The sequence below is a fragment of the Erithacus rubecula genome, assembly GCF_903797595.1.
Source record: "Erithacus rubecula genome assembly, chromosome: 1".
Classification (NCBI taxonomy): Eukaryota; Metazoa; Chordata; class Aves; order Passeriformes; family Muscicapidae; genus Erithacus; species Erithacus rubecula.
Window position 1 is genome coordinate 48,552,315 of NC_136658.1, and position 24,395 is coordinate 48,576,709.

Here is a 24,395-nt window from a genome sequence, read left to right on the forward strand (position 1 = left end):
ATTGCTTGCTGTCTTCCACTCTGTCTTCTCCAGATAATTTTTTTTCCTTCATCAAAACCATAAGGAACTTTGGGGCTTTTTGCTATGTGTTCAGGTGAATACATATGCAGAACCTCCTTCAGGATTTGATTTTTGATGTCATTTTATGGAAGATTATGTTACATTTGGGGAGGGCAACATTATACAAGCTCTATATGTTGATAGCCACTACTAAGAGATCTTCTCAAAGTATTCTAAAATAGCATCAAGCATATGAAGAACATTTTGTCTGGTTGTTTGTCTTATTAGTTACTGGACAATAGCCCTGTAATTAGAGTAGTAGTATGTAATGGACATTAATTATTGCTTGTGGCTGTACTGACCCTGAGGCAGGTAGCTTGAAACTGGAAACTGCACGTTCGTTTTTGTTTGGGCTTTGTTTGAATGTTCATTTGAATTTGGGCTCTTGCTGAACATTTTCCTGGGTGATTGTTATTTGCATACTTAGTTGCCATAACTTTTGATTTTGGCTTGAGCAGAATATTTAGCTGTGGTGGTCCCAAAGGGAGGCTGTAGAGAGAGGAGGTTTCTGAAAAATCTGGATAGGCTGGGGCTGCCTTAGCTGTTAGTCACCTAATGCTGGGTAGGAGGTTGTATTCACAGAGCTGGCAGGCAAAGCAAGCTGCTGCGTGGCAGAAAGGTGGCAGAGTCTTCATTCTCAGCTGTTTGGTTCAGAGTAGAATGCCTTTTGTGCTCAGGAGGTGCTTTTGGTTTTGTGTTTGTCTTTGCACTGTTCCAAATAACTTAAAAATGACTTTTGACTTGTTTGTCTTTTAGTTGTAGAATCCCCTCATCCTTCCTGATTTACTAGTTAAAAGCAGGAAGGTCACTAATATTTCCCAAACTTGAGCTTTTATCATGTGCTACTTGTGTGACATTTATGACATTTGAAAATTTAAAGGAAGTTTAGAGTTCAGCTTTTCATAAAGTCATGGATTTTCCGACCACTGACATGGTTCTGGTGAGTTTTCATCTCCTGTGTACTGAATTCATCCTCTGCTTTCTGTGTCCAGGAATGCAACTTTTCCTGACCTCTTTCAAGCATAAGTCTTCACTACCTTGAGTTAGTGTAGGGGCAGAGGGTGCAGAATAATCAGAAAGTGCTTGGAAATCTGAGATGCAGATTTGGAACTTGGACATTCTGGCTTGCAATTATAAGGAATAATTGATGGAAGAGAGATGGTGTAACTCTTCCTCAGTTTTCTTTTTATCAAATGTGATGAGATTTCTCTGTGTGTGTGGCAAACCTCTTTTTTTCTCAACGAAGTTACTGTCTGTTTAATATGTAAATGATGCAATGCAGAATATTGCTAATTCATGTGTAAGTGAGAAAAAACATTTTGCTTTGTGGTAAACTTCCCTTCATTGGGAATACATGTTTCTTTGTCCTGTGTGTATTCATTTCTCAGCAAAATATCATGTTCGTGAGTTTGAATGTTCACAACCCAAAATAAATAGTTTAGTCTACATTTTAGGCAAAATTCCTACATCTGTTCTTAAGATGTCATAATTAATTTCTCATACAGGAATACTGTCCCTACCCCATCCTTTCTAGGACATGCCAGAAGGACAGTAAGTGTTTAGATGCCAGGGGCATTTTCTCAATGTTGGGTTTTTCTCTTCTCTCTCCTTTTCAATGTGAATATTCAAAGCTGTAAACTTTACACTGTGTTGTTCCTCTCTTCTTATAGAGCACTTTTTTTTTTTTTTTTTTTTTAGAATCTGTCATGCCAGTCTTTAGAGAAGAAGTGGTATTTGTCTTCACTTAGAGAGTTAAGTCCCTGTGCTTGAGGATGGGTGTCTAGGATTTGGAAAGTTCCACTTAGATTAAGAAGTGAACCATATTTTTAATATTTATTTTTAATATATATGTGTATATGTAAAGCTTTCCTTGAGGTTGGTATAATAATTCTTTCCTTTCTCCCTTCATTAATTCTCCAGTCTCCTTTTAGAGGAACAGTTCTCCTCTCCTGTCTCAACAATCAGCCAAAAGTAAACAATTACAGTTAGCTTTCCAGAATATTCCTGGTATTTCCTGACTAAAAATGTTGAAGTGGTTTAAGGAAGAGTTGTTAGTTCTTACCTTTAGTCAGCTAATGTTCCCTTACTGTTGGGGAAAAAAAAATTGCTTGGTGCTCCTTTGAGGCAAAAGATGCTTGCAGAAACCTCTGTAAATTTAAAGCATCAGAACTGTGAAATATAAATGGTTTTAGCTTTAGGAGTGTCATCTTTTTTTTTCTATTAAACTAACAATATAGAGAGAATTTTTTCATCAGTATTTTCAACAGAAAACTAGTTATGCTAGACTTATTTTAATATTAAGAAATCTTATCTAAGGAGTGCTTTCAAAATAAAGCCAAATTTGAGAGAAAAAAGTGCCTTGAGGTTTTTATAAAGCTGACACGTTTTAATATTCCAAATACATAGTGACAATGATCTTTTTTCATAATTAAGCTACAAGTATGATTTAATATTGAATTCAAAGCCATTCACTGAGTGCTGCTTATATTCAAACCCCCAAAAATCCCCAAGAGAAAAACCAGAAAAAACAATCCCAACATATTTTTTTTTAATTCAGATAAGAAAAAATAAACTCTGCTGCACCTCAATTTAATAACCAGTGTTGCTCAGCTACTACCGAAGGCTTAGGGACAGTGTTTAGAAGTGATTGTTCAGAAATAAGTGTTTCTCTAAGATTATGAGAGCTTATACAGATGATTTTGTTCACCTGCTGAGTGTTCAAGAGTGGAAATGTCCAATCTGACGCTTTCCAGAAGTGTTTGTTTGCTTGAAAAAATAGAAACATTCCTGTGGAAAAATAGGATTTAATTAATTTTTGTCCCATCTTAGCCACATACTAAAGCAATATTATTATGCACTTTTAATAGAGACACGAACGTTTAGCGGAATGCAAAATCCCAGGTTTCTGAAACGATCTGAGATGGTTTTAGCTTAAAATGTAATGCTGTGAGCACTGCTTAATTTGTTAATACCTTCCTGCTCTGCCTCTGTTTGTACTTCTCATGAGATGCAAGATGTCAAAATGCTTGTTGAGTACTTGTTATTAATTTTAAAATGGTCATGGAAGTGTTTTGAATAGAAATCCTACGTATTGTTCAATTAAATGGGCAGAAAGAGAACAAGTTAGTACAACTGAAAGACAGTACATTTAGATTAAAAATTAAGAAAAAATTCTTTGCTGTGAGGGTAGTGAGGCACAGGTTGTCTAGACAAGTCTGTCTTATCCTTGGAAGTACTCAAGCCATGTTAGATGGGGCTCTGAACAATCTGGTCTTGTGGAAGGTGTCACTGCCCACTGAAGGGGGACTGGAACTAGGTGGCCTTTAAGGTCCCTTCCTACGCAGGCCCCATTCTATGTTTCCTTGATTTTATGGGTCCTGGAAAAACAGAAGGATACATGCATTCTTTGACTCCCTCATGAGAAAATGCAAAAATGTTCTTCCAACTAGTGACCTGCAGCTCTTCAGTAGCTCTGGGTTGTATCTGAATTACTGTAAAATAAATGTGGTGAAAAGAGAGTTTCAGATGGAAGAATTGGGCTTTGAAGACCTTTCATACCTCTCAGATTTGGCACAAAGCAGAGATTTTTCATCTCATCTTTAATGGAACAGTGGATCTTGGCAATGGATGGACAGAGAATGCTCTTGGTGTAAGAGGCAGTATGATGAGTGTAACATTTGCTCCTCAGACCAATTTTTCTTCTTGCTGTGTGCCTTTCTGCTGTGATACCAAGGCAATTCAGAGAGGAAACAGAGCAGTTATTTTAATTAGTGAATTTTATCCTCAAAGGCTTTTTGATCTAATTTGGTCTTCTGATTTTCTGTTGATTTTTCCAAATGCTTCAGACTTAGTCAGACAAAAGCCTTTTTTTTCACAATTGTCAAATTTCATTGAATCTCGAGTCTTGGTGATAGAGCTTAATTGTCAGCAAAATAAGTCTTGGTTTCTGTAAATTGTTTGATCCTCAATTGGTTTAGAAGTGACAATATACTTCCATTTACAGGGTTTAGATACTGTTTTCATGTGCCATGGAGCAAAGTTGGACCAACCAAAAACATTATTTCAGTTGTTTTCTGTCAGGAAGGCTTAGACAAAGAGCTTAGTCTCAGATCCTTTAAAGTTCAAGCATCTGCCACTAGGGGCAAAAATTATTTTCCTGTAGGCATTCATCTTTTATTGTAGATTTACTGTGCTGCTTCACTTGGTTGATAATCTAATTTAAACCTCAGAGATGATTCATACCTCCTCAAGGGGATTCACTGCTAGTTTAAATTGTCTGATGTCAGAACTTTTCAGTTCTTCTAGGATCTCTTTTCTGAACATAATGGTCCTTTGGGTGTTTGAATGCACTGAGAGGAAAGAATGTAATCCATGCAAGTGGTATTACTGGAGAGATACTGTTTTACTACATACTTCAGATTTTTATTCATTTTTTTTTTTATTTCTATTTCAGGTAATTTGTGATGTCTTGACTTAATTTGGGTCTTAATCATGCCAAGTGGTCTATTGTGGAACAAATTTCTGCAGGTGTGTGTGGTACCTGTTGAAATAAGGAACTTTCTGGAGGGTAGAATACACCATGTGCTGTGCTAGACACCTTTGTTTCATAAGCCCAGCATTTTGTATACCTGTAATATGACAGTTTTCCAGAGAAACACTGGATTATGAAAGGTTGCAAAACCTTGGTCAAGAGGAATTTTCAATTTCCTTTCTCAGAAGACCAAAAGAAACAAACCCTCAGTTGTCCTAAAAGGTTTTAGAGTGGTCCAAAGGCATGACACCTGTGTAGTTGGCCATTAAAAATTTCAAGAGTTGAGTGTTTATATTTGGAATGTGAACTGCTGTTTGAGGACTTCTTCTCTAGAGTCAGGCAAGGACAAAACAGACGTTCAGAAAATTAAGAGGTGTTGTAAACACCCTTCAGCAGTGGTGAAAAGTTTATTGAATGCATTCTAAAGTTAGGCTACATTTTGTAAACTATCAGAGCTAACATTAGTTCTCCAAATATTCTGATTAAATAAACTGCTATGCTAAGTTGTTACTTATTAATACTCTGTAATTTTAATAGTGGTTGGTTTATTAACAGAATTTTGCCTTTTTGTGGTTTTTTTGCTTGGAGGTATAGTTTTGTTTCATATGTTTTAATAATGTATCCACAGATTGATCCAGAATCAAGTTCTGCGCTCATGCTGTTTTGGGAAGAGGGAAACAAAAACACAACTTATTTTTTTTTCTGTCATTTGTTTTCATTATTTTATGTGCATTTTTCCATTTTATTTACACTTTAACAGAAATTTGGTGTCTTTTTCAATGCAGAATAATGGCAAAGCTGTTGTTTTGAAAGAACCTTTCCCAAAATGTCTGGGGTCAGATTATGATCAGTGATTATTTGCAATAATTTTCATGTGCATATTACAGAATATAACTTGTGCTTCAAATCCATGAGAGGATTTAAAAGTGGTTTACATATTGGATATGGATACTTGAGTGATAGGTATTCTTGTCATAATCTTTACATAGCTCCTCTAGTTGTCCTGTTTGTTCCAGTCCTGGAATTTGCTTCATCCTAATGTGTCTGGCAGAAAAGCTGCTGGTTTAAAAAAGCAACCAAACCAAATTGTGTTGAAAATGGGTGTCAGGAAAACAAAATCTATGCTAAGTAAGTGAACTGTTAAAATCCAATGATGGACATGTTTTGAAGGAAGAAAGAAAACTCCTACTGATAACTCCTTTACCTGAAATCTTAATTGGCCTTGTGAAATCTTAAGACCCTGTGTGAATGAAATTAAGCAAACTAATCAGAGTATACTCTAAAGACTAATGAGACATAACCATCTGTTTCCCCTGCAGTTCTATAGTTAGCAGAGTGAAATATGCTCCTCTAAGAGCAGTTTAAAGCAATAACTAAAATCTTCTGAATGGTTTTCTAAAGACATCTCTTTCAATAGATGTAAGTCTTCCCTGGTCTCTCAGAGTGTACCTTGTGAATAGTCTGTGTGTGTCCAGTGCCTGTGGATGTCCTGGATGCACTTTGCCATATTCCTACAGGAACCAGAACCTGGTCTCTCCCTTGCCGTATTTCCTATTTTTCAGTGTAAAACACCCTTTGTGTTGCCTTTACAGCTCATGTGTTATTCCCCTATCTGACTTTTTGTCACTCTGCATTTCCAAAACATCAGTTCATGCACTTTACTGGGTTTGAGTGTTGCAATCGCCTTGTGTTCACCTTCTCTTCTCAGTTGCTTTGTCCCCAGCTCTTCCACACTTCCTAGCCTGTGTCTCTCTGTGTTGGGCTTTGTGCCTTGGTTGTGTGTGGGATGACATTTGTACCTGGAGCTTGTGCCATGCCATGGTGAAGGAGAATGGAGGAACCAATGATGAAGGAAGAGAGAGAATGGGGGAGTGGGTATGCAGTGAATAAAGCTGAGGGTGAAGGAGAGGACACATGCAAGCAGGGCAGAAATTCAAGTCAGTATGTGCACAAAGCTCTCTCAGTAACCAAACACCCCAGGTTTGGTGAGGTCTGTGACTGTGTCTGCCAGCTTGTCTCTTCACAATTCTGTCTTGGCAGCTGCTCCCCAGAGCCAGATGGAAGAAAGACCTTTCTTAATCTTACATCCCCAGTATACTTTGAGGGGATCTAATAGGAATTGTAGGGAGGAGTATGACTTGGTTTGCACGTTAGCCTTCTCCCCATGCAAAACTTTTACTATTTCTGCATTTGGTAAGTGGAGCAGTTATCACTTCCAGTGTTTTTAACTCCCTCCCTCCTCATTTTGCTTGTTCATCTTTCATGATTGTATCTTTGTAACTTCCTGCTCACTGTGCATTAAAGTTCATCCACAAGCTGGCACTTTTTCATCTTAAAATCATCATCTCTCAAGGTGCACCAGTAGGTAGCATTGTAACTGCAGTACACTGACAGCAGTTAGATGTGTGGGTGGGGAAAACTCATTAATGCCATGACCCCTTTGTGTCCCTGTAGTTTAAAACACATCTTGTCCTGCAACTTTCTGTTCCAGCTTACTGCTCCATCTCCCCTAGCTCATTATTCCTTCAGTAGTCAATTGTATTGGTTTCCCTTAGCTGGCACAACAAACTCTTGCTGCTGGCTCCGTGATGGTCCAGCCTGTGTCCTGGTGAGGCTCTGCTTCCAACTTCAGATACTTTAGTCCTCTTCTGGGTGTTTCTGACATGCAAAAAACAAATGGCAGTGTTCTCAGGAGTCCCTTGTTGAGAGCAGTACTCTTCTGTTTTAGCCTTTGTATTTATTTAGGAGCTCATACTGCTGGACAGCTGTAAATCAGTGCTTCACAGTGAAGTCTGTCTTTGAACTGAACAAAACCAAAGGGGTTTGTAAATGGTGTTCACTTCTGCTTGAATGGTGGTTCCATCAAGTAATTTTTTTCCTCCTTGATGTGTGTAAATTTTTTTCTGTGTTCATAGAGAAGTGAAGAAATGTTGCTGTTAATGTATTTATCATTCTAAGTTTCTTATTTAAAAAGCCATGAAAAAGAGGAAATTATGGGATTTTTTCTTAAATTTTAAGCAACATTAATGTAACCTTATTGTTTTAATTTATCCTCTAGCATTCAGCTGTCAAAAGAATATGTGGGGATTTAAGGTATATTTGTGCATAAACATTAAAGGTTCTTTGTTTTTGATATATGCACAACTAATGTTTTAGTGTGGTCAGCAGCAACTTCTCATTTGTAGCTGCTTATTTCTTGTATATTTTTCTTTTTTGTTTCTGGGATGAAGCTTTCTAATAGTTGTCCAGTAGAGGAGTAGAGTCAAAGGCATTTGTATAACTTTTCAAAATGCTTAGCATTTAACAATGTAATTATTAAAATATCTTTCCTTTAATGTAATGAATAAAATATACATTAGAGAAGAGGTCATATTTGGGGGTTTTTTCCTCATTTGATTTCATTTGAGTGTTGTTAATTATAGTTTAGGCTGTAAAGAAGTGATTTTTTTTCCCCAGAAGCCGATGGCCCAAGGAAATGCATTGTCAGACTATACGTATATTCTCTTGGACATCACTTCTGGAATAAAACTCTCGGGCTGTGATTGCTTTCAGCTTTTCTGAAACAAAAAATTTTTGGTTATTCCTCAGGCAAGATTTGCAAGTGGCATTTGGTGCCAGTCACAAAACAGAAGAGTAGGTGAAGTCATCCCTCCTTACACCCTAAAGCTTGCTGCACTGGAAAGGGTCCATTCCACGCCTTAAATTAGGCTCCCCCAAAAACCCAGAGGATTTTATTCCAGCTGGGGTCTCTCCTGTGCCGATGGCAGTAGCCTTCAGGCACACACCCATTTCCCTTCTTACAGTGCCATGCTTTCTACTGAGTTTTCCAAGGGGTGAGTAGCTCCAAGAGCAGGGGCTGAAGGAGACCTACAGCAGAAGTGCCTGTAGTAGAGAATTAACATGCCTGCTGGAGGGGTGGGTGACCCACCTTCAGTGCATTCTTTATGAAAACAGAGAATTCTGCTGAAAATTACACATTGCTGTGGATCTCTGCCTCATCTTTGCCTCTCTTGTAAGTCCTGACTCTTGGGCTTGGCTGTGCCTTTATAAACAGGATGGCAGGTTTTCCAATATCTTATTTTGTGAATGATACGTAAGTTTCCAAATGTTTTGTGATTTTCCTCAAACATGTGGTATAAAAAGTCCAAAGCTGAAGCAAAATATTTATTTTCATGGGGCATGAGAGTGTGGGGTGTGTCTTCTTTTACACAGAGCCAATTTTCCAAGGGAATGCTTTGATTATTTGCACAGTAGACTAAGTGAACTTTCTGGCAAAATCCCAGAATATCTCTTGAGTTTTGTAGTATTGGCATTCCATGTGAGGCAGGAAAAAAAAATCCATTGAAAATTATCCAGTGTCATCCATTGAGCGTTCTGGATAGACAAACCATGTGGCTTTTAATAAAATTTTTCTGATTTCCAGTGGCTTTTTTATAGAAGAAATACTTAAAAAGGAAAATATATATCAGGAATTATTACATGGGTATATAATAAATGAACTTTAGAGAGAATCCCTCCTTTCCAACAAATCACATATTCCAGAAGAAGAGAGAAAGAAAAAGAAACTGAAACTAAAGAAAAATGAAATCTCAAACTGAAGGGACATGCCAAGCAAAAGAGAAGGGTTTACAGAGTCAGATGAAGATTAAAGTGAAATTGAAGTGAAATAACTCTCCTGTTTTAGCCTGTCTAGAGGCTTTATCCTCAGAATGGGTGGGCTAGGTAGAGCCACAAGTCTTGGCTGTCCCAAGATAGCCTCTCTAGAATTCAGTCCCTGTAGACTTCTAAACAGAAGAAAGACTTCCTATAGAATTCTCTTTCATGGTTCTGAAAAAAGGAAAAAGATGTATGGGGATCTGAATATCTGAGATGGGTAAAATATGGCATATTATTTGTTTTTGGACTGATAACCATATAACAGTGATAACCAGATGGCAGTTGGAACTAAGATTTCAGAATTTTGCTTTATATTCAGTAATGTCCATTTCTCCATTGTCGTTTTGACTGATGATTGAGCCCCTCTAGCTTCAACACCAATTAAAAAATGAGAGAGGGAAGAGAAAAACATTGGAACATTGGAAATTAAGATTATTATTGCAAGAATTATCTTTAGGAGATGGAATGGTAAGAAAAGTAACAAATGTGAGCAGATTTGCAAGAGCTATGTGAGATCCACCTCAATATTTTCTGAAATGCAGTAGTTAAAGCCTATTCTCAATCAAGTCTTCATAGTATAAATGGCATAGGAATAGCATTCCTTTTTCTTGTTGGAATAACCTTACCAGGAAGGTGACATATATTTAATTTTTTTAAATTTTAATTTGTGCATTGGTGTGTATTTATATATAGTTGCCAAATATGAAAATAGCTCTAGTAGCTGTTTTTCTCCTTTCATGTAAGTATTCAAGTAATAAAATACTCTTCAGATATTTCAGTCCATCTGGATTTGTAATATTCTATTTAATTTTTTATAAGTCCCTCTTGCAGCAAAACAGCACTTGGGACATATTTTCAGCCCAGGTTGGATTTGTAGCAGAAAGAACTAGAGTGCACAAGTGCCCTTTTGTAAGTGGGTGCATTTGTGGTTAAATATTTTAGTGCAGAATTAAATTCATAATCATGCTCGTAGAAAGTCAATATAAGACTACATTTTCTAAATAATGTTTTGGGTTTCTGTTACACAGAGGCTTTGTATTGTGGTGGGAAGTTGAAGAAGTTAACTTTATATATGAAAAAGAAGGTGGTGTAAATCAATGGAGAATTTTGTCAGTAGTGTGTAACTTGACATCTTTTTAAAGACCAATTGATAAGAAGTTGCAAATGTTTTTTTTTTCTCTTCTGGAAGGGTAAGGAAGCCTGTTCTAACTCCACTATATCCCCCTCCTCTATAGAAATACCTTTTTTAAAATTTTTTTATTAAGTTGGACTGTGTCCCTTAAATTGGGACTTAAAAGTCGTGTTGCTTATGATCCGGTGGCATGATTTTAGGTTGTGAGTTTTTTCATTTCAATATTTTCATTTTAAATGTAGAGTATTTTCATTAAACAGAGGATAACTTAAAATAGCTTATATAGATGAGTTTAAAATGAAACAGAGAGGATATCCAGAGCTTACTAGAATGGTTAGAACTTTGTTCAGGCAATCTTCATCATATGATTATGTATTAGAAATTTGATATTACTCCAGGGATTTGAGGGGGATGGGTGGCTGCTTCCATTGTCATTCTAATTATGAAGCAGAGATTAAGTTGTGTACTCAGGCTCCAGTATAAAACTTTTATAAATGGCTAGAAGTTTGTACTTTTATATGATTTTGAATCTTCCTTTCACAATCTATTACAGGGTATGATTGCAGGGGTCAATAATTAGAAAACTGCTGATGTATTATCCCAGGTGCAACATACTTTTTTTAAAATGGGATCACTTTGTTAGAAAGTATAATACAGCACCAAAGTTAAATTCTGTTTTGTAAATGCTGTTACATCTGGAATTGTGACCATCTCAGATAATGGGTAATGAGATGAAATCAGAAAGGCAGTTAGAATGCAGAAGGTATGCTGAGATTTGCCAAGAAAGCAATTTCAGAAAAAAAGGAAAGTTAACACTTCCCCCCCTTCTACCACACAATCAAGAATTTTTTGCTTTGTCTGCTTCTGGTTTTAATGCAGACTTTAGCTATAATTTCTGCATTGTATCTTATGTGAGGAGGCTTTGGCTGGTGATAACAGATGTTAATGCACATCCTCTTCTGAGTACACCCAGAAAAAAGGACAAATCAACTGTACCACATAAATTGCCAAGGAGAGAAAAAAGTTGTATGGAGCATTGGCCTATTTTGGTTTGCCACAGCAGGGTAATTCCAATCAATGGTATGTATGGACTAGAAAGCTCCAGAAACAACTGTACAGTTAGGATCCATGTATTTATACTAGGTAATGTAGATGTCTCCATCAGCAGTAAAAATAAAAATTCATTTCCAAAGAAGCCTGTTTTCTATTCTTATCTTTATCATAGTTATTCTTCTTCCTTTAAATCCTACACTTAAAAATAACATCAAACACAGTGTTTGCGTTTTCTTCTCATTTCATAACTGTTTTCTTGTTTGATAGCATTTATGTAAAAAGTCCTTTTCAAGTAGTAAATTAATTTGGATAGAAGGCTTCCCACCTGAATTCATTACATGCTGGCAGTTTAGATAAATGGATATTATGATCTCAGCATATTTCGGCCCAGCACCACTGTGCCTATTTGCAAATGTCTAAGAAAGTGATAATATTCCTATCAGTTTCAGTCTGCTAAAGAAAAAAAACAGGGTAGAATTTCTTATTTATATTTATAGAATGCCTGTGGGGAAGACAGCAATGCTGCATATGGCAGTTTGTGTGGACATGTGGTGCTAAACATATATTAAAAAAAGATAACAGACCTTTTGACGTTTCTTTGTAGAAATATGGAAGAAAAGCCAGAGTAGATCAGTAATTGACAGCTATGCAGGAGATGCATTTCCAGATTTCTTTCTGAAGAAATATTTCACAAACTTACAATTCCTTTCAAAGTCAGTAATCCATCTTTAATTATTTTGTTGATTTCACAGTTGTATTTTACAAGGTTGATGTAATGTCTGCTTCCTGCCAACATTTGATATGGACAATCCACTTTGTCATTGCTTTGATGAAACGGCAGGCTGCTTGTGGTTGCAGTACTTTTTTTTTTTTTCTTTTTTCTTTTTGTGGTGTGTGTGTTTGTGTGTGTGAACTGAGCATGGGTAAAGGCTTTATCAGTTGCTGAATGCCACAGCCTAACAGCAAGATACGTGGGGAGCTGCCAGTTTGTGCCATGGGCAGAATGGGAATCATGTTCAACGGATGGGTGTTTAAATGTACCTGGTTCTGTCCAGCTACTTCTTGTATTCCTACTTTGGGTGTGCCTTCATTGCCCCACACATTGAGAGCATTATTTTGCTGCCAGGTGTCCATTTAGCAGGGCTCTGGTGTGCCAGGCTGTAACTGGGGCTGTTGGGGTGCATGATTCCTGTCCTTGGGGTCGGGAAGCCCACGCTGTGCCATGGCTGTTGCAGGCAGCAGTGGCACCCAGCTGTGGTGCCAGGGGGATGGGGGACATGAGGGGCTTCTGCTCACTCAGCAAAGTCAGTGGCTTTTGGGGTTCTCTGACTTGTGTCTATCCAAAGTTGTTTGTCCTAGCCCAGGCGAGCATCTCCTTGGCATGAGAATACCTTCAAGCAAGTGTGCAATCCTAGTTGGGGTTGTTTATGTTTAGTTACACATAAATGACTTAGTACCTGCTTGCATCTATTTTTAGCACTGCAGGTTGCCTTTAGACAGGTTTCTGTGAGTTTGCAGCAAGGAGTGGAAGAAAATGTAACTTTCTCTCCATAGAGGTTGGGCAGTGAGAGTGTTCTGGCTTTGCAATTTCAGAGTAGCTTAAGACATTTGAATATTTTTTCCCCCAGTAGATGCAGTACATGGATTGGGATACTTAGGCCAATTGCTATGGAGGAGTTAAAGTTACTATGCAAAGCAGTATTTATTACTAACATTTGCATATTGAAATAAAAAGTGTGATGCAATTAAAATTGCCTGCACTGAGGATTAGCCTGATCTTGGAGGAGAAAAACATTCCAAGAGTGCACACGTATGCACACACAAGTGGCAAAATCTTTCTCTCTGTAGAAGGCCCTTTTCTGAAACCATTTTTCTTTTCCAAAGAGGCGAATCAATGAAGTAGAGAAGTAGTGACAAAGTATTTCTGCAATGTGTGATGAAGCAAGTGGGTATAAAGGTTTTGTAAACTCATTGCAAGGTATAGAAAATCAATGTGCCATCTCTATTGTGTTACACAGAAGTATTTCAGTGAATGCCCTGGCCAACAAAATATACTAGAAGTGCCAAATGCATTTGGAAATAATGTACTCTTGCTCTTAGGGTCGTTGGAATTTAGGTTGCACAACAGTGAATACTGGGATGGCATTTGGCTATTCCAGTGGAGGATCCTAGTACTTGTTTAAAAAAAAAATCCTTTTCTGGTGTTTACATCTTAAGTGTTGGTTCAGTTTGGATTATATTTCTTTCATGATAAAGTATGTATAAACATTTTAAAGAGGTGTGGCACAGTCAAGTGTTTTCATTATTTGTATGGTTGGTTTGAACATCTACTCCAAAGTATCAGTAGGCACCTGCAGGAGCAAAGTGGGTTTGTAGCACCTGAACACATTCCGATTCGTGCAGTTAAAGCAGTTTACAGAGCGAGGAAGAAAAGAATATCACATATTGAGGTTTGATGTCTTTTTCACAGAGGACAAAAGAGTTTTGATTCTTTCACTTCAAGTTTAGCCTAACTATTGTGTAGGGGAGGAGGTTTAATGAATCATTGTTTAACTTTGATACTGCCAAGTATTTGACCATTAAATAGTCTGAAATGTGTACATAGCACTTTGGTGACAGACCCTTATTTAACAGTGATTAATTGGCATTGAATAGTTATTTAATTACTTCGGAAGAAATCTAGCAACAGTGTGTGTTCTGATTAAGTTATTTGATGTAAAAACAAACACAAGACTGCTGAAGAGAGCACGTCCCCTTCTGCAGCTTGCTGCTAACACTGCACTCTGCATGGAAGCCTGAGTGATTGAAATAGCAGATACTGTTCAGCAGTTTGGATGCTGTTGTAAAATTGGCATACTCAATCTTTGATTTCTTAAAGGACTTTTTTTTGTTAGTGGTTTGGTGATTGACATAGAGGTTTTAGATATAGTATTTTCTTTTTGCTTTTGTAGCCCCTTACTGGGATAAGTAAAGGATGTAGGTATTAAGGGAGCTTAAAGTTTTTTGTGAATTGGATATACTGGACTGATCTATTGTTTCTTGTCTTGTATGTGTATCTCAGAGATACTTACTTAAGGAGTTTGGGGGTTTTGAAAATATGAATGATGGTGTCAAGGTAATGCTGATAGTCTGTAATTTTAGGAGAGAAGGGTTTAAAGATTTGGAGAGAAAATATAATTTTTAGGGTGAGGGGGCAGGTAAGTTGTGAAGCTCCTGCCCTTCTTGAATAGCAGATTCAACAGTTTCCATAGTCTGAGGAGCCATTCTCAAAAGTTAGGTTTGCAAATTCTGATAGAAGCTGTAGTCATAATTGTAAGCATTTTGAGTCCTGACTCCAAATAGGTACTTTAACTTTTAAATCTGAAATGTTTTCTCTTGCATGTTTAATAATGCATAAGCAAGTCACTGATTTACTGTGCTTCCAGTAAGTGGAAACAGTTGTTTCTTCATACCTTGTGAAATAGACCTCTTGTACTTGTAGACATCCTTATACATGAAGCAATTGCTTTGAATGCAATACTGTAATGGCTGTGGGGCATCTTGTGGATATTTCCAAAGCATACACCTCTGCTTAGAGGTGCATTGCTGTCCCTGCTATCTGGTGAAGGAACTTGCTTGCTTTAGTGGCTTACTGTAGCTTCCTTCTGTGTAGGGCATGCTGTCTAAAATGCCAGTTCAGTTACATCCCTGTGAACAGGATCTGAAATGCATCTCCAGACTTGTGTTTTCTCTTCTACTGTCTCTGAGGTCAATAGAATTGAAAAACAGCAATGACAGAAATTAGGCTAAGGCCTATGGGTTTGTCATTTGCCTTTAGCTGTAGAAAAGCATTAATGGTCACCAGATAAACAGCACAGAAGGGGAATACAGACCACTTAGCAATAAGCAAAAGGTTTTCCTGGTCTTAATGACTTCAGGTGTCATTTTCCAGAATTTCTATGTGCAAACACTAAACAGATTAATTTTTCAGTAATTTGAAAATTCAAAAACAATGAAGCTTTGCTATCAGAAATTCACTTTAATGTTTATTTGGGGAGCAACTGATTCATGCTGCCACTGTTTAATTGTATTAGGTGGACTGTGAAAGGTTCCAGTTTTCAAGGTTTGTCTTTTTCATATACCATTTCTTTTGCTCACTCAAATTTTAGTCAGTGTCATTTTAAAGAATTATTGTATTTACATTTTAAAGAGGATTAGGCAGATTAAAAGATGTTTTCATGTTTTATTGATAACATCAGATTAATTTCTACTTCCCTAGTGGCAGCTCACAGAACTGTCAAAACAGAAGCTGTAGAAACATTGTTATGCTTAACAATTTCATGAGGCAGTTGCAAAAAAATATAGTTTTGGCAATTAATTAGCAGCATGATTACCTCTAGCAACTGGAGCTGTTGGTGGTAACATGGAAAAGAGTGAAACCAGGGGTAGCTGGGGATGGCCTGGGTGAGCTGTTTTCTGTCATGACCACATTGCTCAGAGAACATCACTGGAAGAGGAGGAGATCCACAGTAACTCTTAATGTGCAGGCAGTGATGGATTTCTAGAGGTGCCAGCCTTGGGCTGACCTTGCTGTGGCCATGGAAAGGTGTCCAGCCTGAGTGACCCTGCTGTGGCCATGGGACAGTGTCCACCCTGAGTGACCCTGCTGTGGCCACCCTGAGTGACCCTGCTGTGGCCATGGGACAGTGTCCACCCTGAGTGACCCTGCTGTGGCCACCCTGAGTGACCCTGCTGCCTCCTGACAGTGTCACGGGGGGTGGCCTTTGCTCAATGGCTTCTTATATTAATCTGAAGCCACTACAAATAAAACTTACTTGGGGTTAAAAGGCAAAGGGTGGTTCTTAGGCTGAATTAAGATGGGGTTTCTCTCTGTGGGAATAGTCCTTTGTCCTTGTGTGCGGCTCGTTGGTGGGTCTCACAGCTTTTCATGGAGGAGCTTAGCAGTGTCACCTCTCCTTGCTGTGCTCCTTGCTCTGTAAAATAAAGTGAAGTCACTCAGAAGACAAGTGACAAAACTGTGAACAGATTTTTAATACCCTGAACCCAATCTGTTATTCTGCCTAGTTTCCCTTATCTGCTCTTGCTGGACACACTGCTAAGGAAAGCTCTGTCAGCAGGAAGCATTTAACCTCTTCAAATTATTTTCTTTTTGCCAGTGAAGTCTTGGTTCATTTGAAAATAACCTAGAATGTGATATTTAAGGATATTAAGCAGCCTTAGTGACAGTGTGCATGCAGCATGTGCTTGATCACTCTTCTGTGACCAGTCTCCATGTAAGAAAATCATGGGAAAAAGAAAGTTTTTTAAAAATTGCCTTGGACTTCCTTGTGATGTATTTACCCTGATATAAGTAAAAGGGAACATCCCCACGTGCTATTCCCAGTAGAAAAGATGAAAAAGATTTTTCTGAATCTTGTGCTGCTGTTACCCTTCCTCTCTTTGTGCAAAGCCTAAAAACAGGGTGAATTCTGCTGTTGGCTGCCTGAAGTAACTGCCTTGGGTAGTGAAGTACTGCAGAACAAGCTTTTTGCCACCAGTTTCTCTCTCCCAGACCTGAGGAGAGGATATTTTCTGTATTGTTTGGTATGGAACAGATATTCTCTTAAAAAAATAAATGAATGAAAAAGATGTGAGCAGAAAATCAGCATGATGGTTGCTACAGAAGTTACTTCAGAATTTCTTATCTCTAAATTATGTTGCCAGTGCACTCTGTGGAAACTTTAAACTTGCTTTCAGTTTAATGAGCTCCTTTGAAAAGAGAAAAAAAAAAGTCTTTTGTTGCCAGTGCAGTGAATATGTTTGTACCAGTTAAAAGTATAATTGAATCAAGATATATGCAGATAACAAAGCAATGTGAATGCATGTATGGGCATCGCACACCTTAGAAAGGCCAGATTCCCACCCCTGGTTTAGTTTCTTTCCTGGTGAGTAGAGATACTGATTAATAGAGAAAGATACTAATCCACTTATGGGTGGCAGCACTGTGACTTTAATTATTAAAGAAGTCCTGATATAACTGATTTTTTTCACTCAAGTAGAACTTGGGAAAATAGAGAAATGTAAATGCTTCACTGACAGCAGATTAAAAATCGTTTTATTAGCTTTAATAAAGATCAGTATTGTCAAGGTTTTGAATGAGTGTAAATGTAAGGCTGCATGAATGCAAATCTATCTCACTTTTTTTTTAGAAACACCTACAATTTGAATTAATGTATAATGTTGAGGGGTGAGAACAGAATTGCTAAAAAAGATCAGTTAGATCAGCAGTGATCTACCTGAAACATGCACTAGTGAGTTTCAGTCAAGGATAGGACAAGATACTGGTTGATGTTGCTTGATGTAACTTGCATTAAGTTGTCCGAGCTGTAAACCTTTACCTGCACATGGTAAGCATATAAAGCATGCGTGTTTCACCTGTTAAATGTTATCTTCTATACCTGTTGAAATGTTATCTTCAAAGTCTATTTTAGTTTTTTTCTAGCTGTTTAGATGAAGGTATTGTATATATTTGGGTAGAAGGCATTAGTAAAAAAACTCCTCTTCTTCAAAATATGTTGCAGTGGTTGTAGAAGATTCCCTTCATAGGAGTTTCCAAAATTGTCTTTTTAGAGTCCAGCTGTTTCCTTTTAATTGTTTTTGAAATGGTAAGACATGGATCTTTTCAGGAATTATATTTACATCCCTTTTGTTTTTCTTCTCAACCCTGTTTCTGTAGGAAGAATCTTGAATCGTTTCTCCAAAGACATTGGCCACTTGGATGACTTGCTTCCGTTGACATTCTTGGACTTTGTGCAGGTAATTCAGTTGCTGATATCAGAGACTTCTGCACTTCATTCTGCATTTAGATTCCTGTATGCTTTGCTGAAGATCAGCTATCTGTCACAGATGTAGCTGAGTTGAATGAAAGTACTTGTTTGTGAAAGAAAGGTGCGGTTGAAATTTAACGTGTCAGTAAAAAGTTAACATGAGTAATAACTGGCAGGTAGGAGTGGCTCTACACAGCTTGCTATTATGTCAAGATTTGAGCTCATAGTAGCTACATGCTTGGTAAATTGCTCCTGATTTGCCTCCAAGCAATCTGGCAAGCTTATTGCTGTTATAAGAAATATGTCCATAGTAAAGAAACAATCAGCTCACATGAAAAGATAGTGCAGATTAACCTAATTACATGTCTACTTCCACAAAGAATCAAATGCTTACCACACCATTTTGGATTAAAATAGGTGTGGCTATTTACAAAGAAAAGATTAGTAGTAATAGGGTGAATATAATAGCCTTAATAGGAACAAGTGAAATAAGTTGCTGCAGAAAAGAAAGATGGACAAAGCATTAAGATTTTGATGATGATGAAATGATAAAGGATTATGTATGATATCAAGGTAATTTTTCTGTTGCAGTTGCTATTAATCTTTCTTGTAAAAAATTGCAGGAGGATAAATCTGAAAAAGAGTGATTGTACTGTATGAAAGTAACATAATCACAGAATCCACAGAATTGTGGAGGCTAGATAAAAAAGACTTAGTGGATTGTCTGGATCCACTTAGTGGATCACACCTGTCATGTTGAGGTCAGAAATGTTTCTTAAGGTGTTATTGCTAGCTTTGCTTCGTCTCTTAAAGATAACTTATGCAGGATCTGAAGTCTGTTTTGACTCATTTAAAAATAAACCAAAGACATTTCAGTTTGAGTAGTTTAATCATGTCGCTCTTTCTGAACTCTTGAAAATAGGAGAAAAAATATTCCAAGGAGTAAAAACATCTATTAAGATAAACTGTTTTTTGTAGTTTAGTGAAGTAGCTGAAATGGACATGTATGTTTTGCTTTTCAGATTTTTACAGTGCCATTTTAAAGTGTCTTTTTGGGTAAGAAAGAAATGTGGTGTATTTTACCTATCAATTACAGCAGTTGGGGTTTTTCTGTGAGTTGGGGAGTTGCTTACAGTGAATATTGAGATTTTGAATTCATGGCCATTTAATTTAATTTAAATTCTTCTTGAAAGTGCAATATGGTTTTTCTTTAAAAACAATTTAATTCTTACTGTTTTTACAGATTCCAAGTCTTCTTCTTCTGTTTTATGAGACAGACTATCTTACTTTATTTCAGCAGTCTTGAGACTATGCATATGTGGTTTCTTTTTGACTGGAAGTTCAGTTTGTCCTGCAGTCTTTATCCTCTTCTCTTAGCTTATGGTTTGCATCCACAGTGTCAAACCCATCTGTCCTGCAGAGTGTGCTTGTCCTTTGGGCCAGAGGGGTTTATGTGTGCACTAGTGTGTCCCCTTTACAGCAGGATGCACTGTCTGTGCTCATACTCCCTGCTGCTCATGGCCAGAGCATCCTTGGGTTCTTTGGCCCTGAGATAAAATAATTAACCATTTTCTTTGGTTCTGTGCATTTACAATAATAATGTGAGAGCTGTGTTGCAAGACCACTTGCATGGTGGTTTTATAGCAAGAAACTGAGTGGGTGTTTTGCATGCCCTGGCATGTGGTTTAAAGGCATGTGGGGTTGTCTGAGGATGCAAAATTTGCTGGGAAAATGTTGCAGAAGTCTGCAAAGGCAGAGGGAGCCACAGTTGGTGTGATCTTGTCCATACTTCCTTTTGGGAGCAGACCCTGAAGCAAACTGTCTTGAGAATTGCACTGCCTTACTTTTGCTGGAACAAACTGATCTGCTTCAGGAGAAAGCTGAGAGAGTGTCTGCCCTGTGTGCATGGCACATGGTACAGAGGGCTGAACCCTCTACCAGCACATTGGAAAACCAGTGTATAGATCCTTTAGGCAGTGTGTGCTTTATGAAACTTTCTGGAATGAAAGAGTGAAGGCTGCTCTTCTAGATGTGATTGTTTTCTTCTTTCAAGTTCCTACTGTAAACCACATTTGGTAAACATTTTCCTTCATCTTGATTAATTTATGGGTTTTTTTAAAATTTGACTATTGAATTATTTGTCAATTTGTCAAATTCTGGAGTTTATTTTTTAAGTGAAAAGTCTTTGCTTTCCAAAAAACAAAGTAGATTTTACAAGTCCATTACACTATTAAAAGACACTGTGTTTCAAAGCTTGCCTGCTCTACTTGGCATCAGAAAAGAAAATTTAGGATCTTCGTGTTGATTAATAGTGCACTGCTATCCATAAGAAAAAAACACTTTCTTCTTGGCAGGTTTTCTAAAATTTACTCTTCTTGATCGGCAGGCTTCGTGCTTAGTGGATGCTTTTGAAATTCAAGAGCAAAGATATTTATTTCTGGTGAAGCAGAGATTTTTACAAAGGATAAGTTACCAATTATGATAGAGATCTTTTGTCACTTGTTTTGTTTGCAGGTGTCTTTTGTAACACTTCTTATAATCCCTTCAGGAAGAAATATTTTCTCCTTTCTAAAAACAGTATTAGCTGGATATAAAAGCTCTGATCCCAGCCATTATTGTTGATTCTTTGAGAGACATTTCCCAACATTCATTGTTTAAATGGTTGTCAGGAGGAATCAAGTGAAACTTAATAAACAATGCAGTAACTGGTTCATCTTACTTTGTGTGTGGAAGCTTTTCCTGAGCAGATTTGCATTGGAGAAGTGGTTGTTTTTCAGAGTTCTTGCTGGGATCATTGTGAAGAATTCCACTCTTTTACTGTATTGGCAAGTGAGTGTATAATTTCAGCACAATTAAATGCTACATGATTGGACACTCAAAAACTACAGTAAGAGCCAATTTAAGTAACAATAAATAAATAATTAAGTGCCACCTCTTAGTTTCAAGAATTTTGTAATTATGCAAAATATAGGTTTTTAAGCAATGCTAAAAATTGATAATATTCTTTTTGGAGTATGTAATAAGATTTATACACTGCACTACGGCCATAATGAGCATTATTAGTCCAGGCAGCTGTACTGGATGAAAATTAATTCTTTGAACAGAAAGAGTGTGATTTTTTGCATCTTCCATGGAGTTAAGGAGGATAAAGACTCTCTTCATGACAGTGGATAGTCTCTGTACACTTCCTTGTTAAAGCAAAGATGAGGGTATGTGGCAAGCACAGAAATGCATCATGAACCTTGTGTATTCTTTTGAAAATCTGGTTAGATTTTACAAAACCATTGTTTTGCAATATCTCCCATATTTGCAACTTGGCAGAAAACTATAAATGCAATGCATCTTTTCATTCTTTGCTTTGAAGTGCAGCAGAATATAACACACCTGTCTTGAAAGACTGAAGGCAAGAGAAGCAGTCCTCACTAGAAGGCAGTAATTTTTTTTTTTCTTCTTATGAATTTAACAGCATATGAGACATGTCATGTTAGTGCAGCTGACTGTGTTTTGTGGAAATTACTGCTGTATCCACAAGGTTTATGAATTAAAAATAAGTCTCTTTTATGAGAACATGTGTATGGCTGTGTTTGACTATGTGGCTGGAACAGGACTCTGTGATAGATGTGAAGTAGAACAATTGAGAAGAAACCAAAGGTTAAACGTTAGGAGTTTCAGCTAAGATATCTGTAATGGTATGTTTAGAGTCCAGGTGGAAGCTCATTTAAGTAAAAAAAAAAAAAAACCAACTTTGAAATCTGCAGTCTAAGCCTGGGTCTTATCTTCTGTAATGAATTCTGGCTGACCATAAGGTTCCATACAGTTCTCCTAAAAAAATAAAATAGAAAGCAATGTTCACTATGACACTTAATTCTACCAAATATGACATTAAATTTGTTTGTAAAATCAGGTAGAAATCAATGTTTGTAGGTTGATTAAGGTAGTCAAAAACCTGAATGAACTTGTTTGATGATGATGGTGGGTTTTGGGGTTTTTTTGGTGGTTTTTTTTAGGTGAGCTTACATATTTTTAATTATTGTTAGCCTCCTTAGCCTCAGTCTACATCTCGTTTTCTTTTTCTTAACCAGAATTACGTGGTTTTGGCAGCTGGTCTCCAACTAAGTTACAATCTCCTCAGGTAAAGGACAACTCATATGATGGTCATTACAGTGCTTTAAAACTTTCTAAGAAGTTTTAAACATTTACTTTATTTAGATGTAAATGTCCTGCCTTAACCTCTGTTGGATTATAAGGTTCTGTTGACATGGACTTCATTGGTAGGTGCAGGGTCTGTAGTTTAAAATCATAGGATGCTTTGGGTTGGAAAGGACCTCAAAGACCAAACCCCCTGCCAGAGACAGGGGTAGCTTTTAGTAGATGAGCTTGTTCAAAACCTCATCCAGCCTGGCCTTGGACACTTCCAGGGATGGGGCATCCACAGCTTCTCTGTGCAATGTGTATCTCAGTGCAGCACTGATAAAACACAATGCACTAATTTGGGAAAAGGCCAGCCAAGAAATAGAATAAAATTTTGTTGGGGTATTAGGTGTTAAAATTAATGATGGGGTATTAGGAATTAAGAATCCAATATATTTATTAGTGATTTGTGCACATTAACCCAGTTATTCCTAAGTGGCCAGTATTTTGGATGCTGTATTTTTGAGAGCTTATCAAAGGCTGAATCATATTCTGACTCAAGCTAGGTCTGCAGAGGCTTAGCATCTTTAAACTCTGATCTCAGACTTTGCCTGATGAGTACCCAAACGGATAAACTACTTCTTGGAAATTGTGTCTGTAAACTGATTGAGTACATAGGATGGTGAAATGTATTTTTCAGAATTTCTTTTGATTTTGTAAATTATTCTGGTAAATTTTAAAGGAATGGTTTTCTCTGTAGTTTCTTGCCCTTGTAATTTTTCAGTGATCTTATTACTTGTTAACAGAGTTGATTTTCTGCTTTAGTTTCAAGTAAATTTGAGTAATTAATGTGATGGCCCCTTCATTTTGATTTCTTACCCTATGTTAGATTGAGGGGAGGGGTAAAAAAAATCATGATCTGTTTTGTTTCTGGAGAACACTGTGAACATGTGAACTATCTGCAGCTGCCCTTGAAAAAGGGCAGTGATTTATTGAGGAAAACTGAATTGCAAAACCTTTTTCCTCCCCAAAATCAACAGCTTGACTGAGTTTAAATAACTGACTTTTCATATCCTTTCATCACACACAAAGACCTAATCCTGAGACTACTTGAGCCACCAATGTAGGCTGTGGCTGAGACCACCACTGAATGTGCCATTCCCTTCTCACTACACACAAAACACATTGACTGCAGCTTTATGAAGTGAAAATACTGAAGAAAAGGAAAATGTGAAGGAGGTGTCCACAGTCATTTCTTAAAAAAAAAAAAAAGAGAAAGGGGGGAAAAAAAGCTGCTGCATCTGGATATTAGGAACAAAAAGTGCCTCAGACTGGAATAATAGCTTGGGTCACTTGGTTTCGTATGTGCACAAGAGTGGAACTGCCTTTCCTTGTTTCAGTACCACTGACCCCTGCATTTTATTGTGTGAGGATGTCAGGGAAAGTGTGTAGAAGGAATTCCAGGATCTTTTAGTTTAACAATGACGTTGTTATTTTGTGCTTTCTGTGAGAGGTGGGATTCCTGAGGAGTTTGTTGTGTTGTTTTTTCCAGTTTAGCTGAGTTCAGTCTGTATGCATGTGTGAGTTTTAAGATGTATTTTTGTTCATTAAAGAATAATTCCTCCCATGTGTTTGCATGGATGCATTCAAAATATTATCGTAAGTGTGTTGTAAGAAAATAACCAGTAGTAGGATCTGTGTTAAATGTCATCATACTCTGTTTGAGCCTGGTTCCTAGTGCAGACCTGTGGATACCTTGGATACTTTTTAGCTACTCTTCTGCTGAATCATGCTAGTTTTGCTGTGCTGAGGTTTAAATGAAAAATAAATAAATTAAAGAAACACAAAACAGTTGCCTGGTAATAACACTTGACAACTGAAACCTTACAGGGCTTTTTCTTGCTGTACCTTCCCAAGTTGCATATTACAAGGTATCTGGCTATTGCATAATAAAGTTATACCAGTTAAAACCTAAGGAAAAATAATAGGGGTGTGTATTTTTTCATTGGTAACTTTTGAGCTCTAA

At 37.3% G+C, this 24,395-nt stretch overlaps 1 protein-coding gene across 1 annotated transcript in view; it reads left to right on the forward strand.

Moving 5' to 3' along the window:
* Positions 1-24,395, forward strand: part of ABCC4 (ATP binding cassette subfamily C member 4 (PEL blood group)) — a 140,002-nt gene that overhangs the window by 57,529 nt on the left and 58,078 nt on the right. Inside the window, exon 20 of the mRNA XM_079306819.1 lies at positions 18,148-18,227. Coding sequence (XP_079162945.1) covers positions 18,148-18,227 — 80 coding nt within the window. The remainder of the gene's footprint in view (positions 1-18,147; positions 18,228-24,395) is intronic.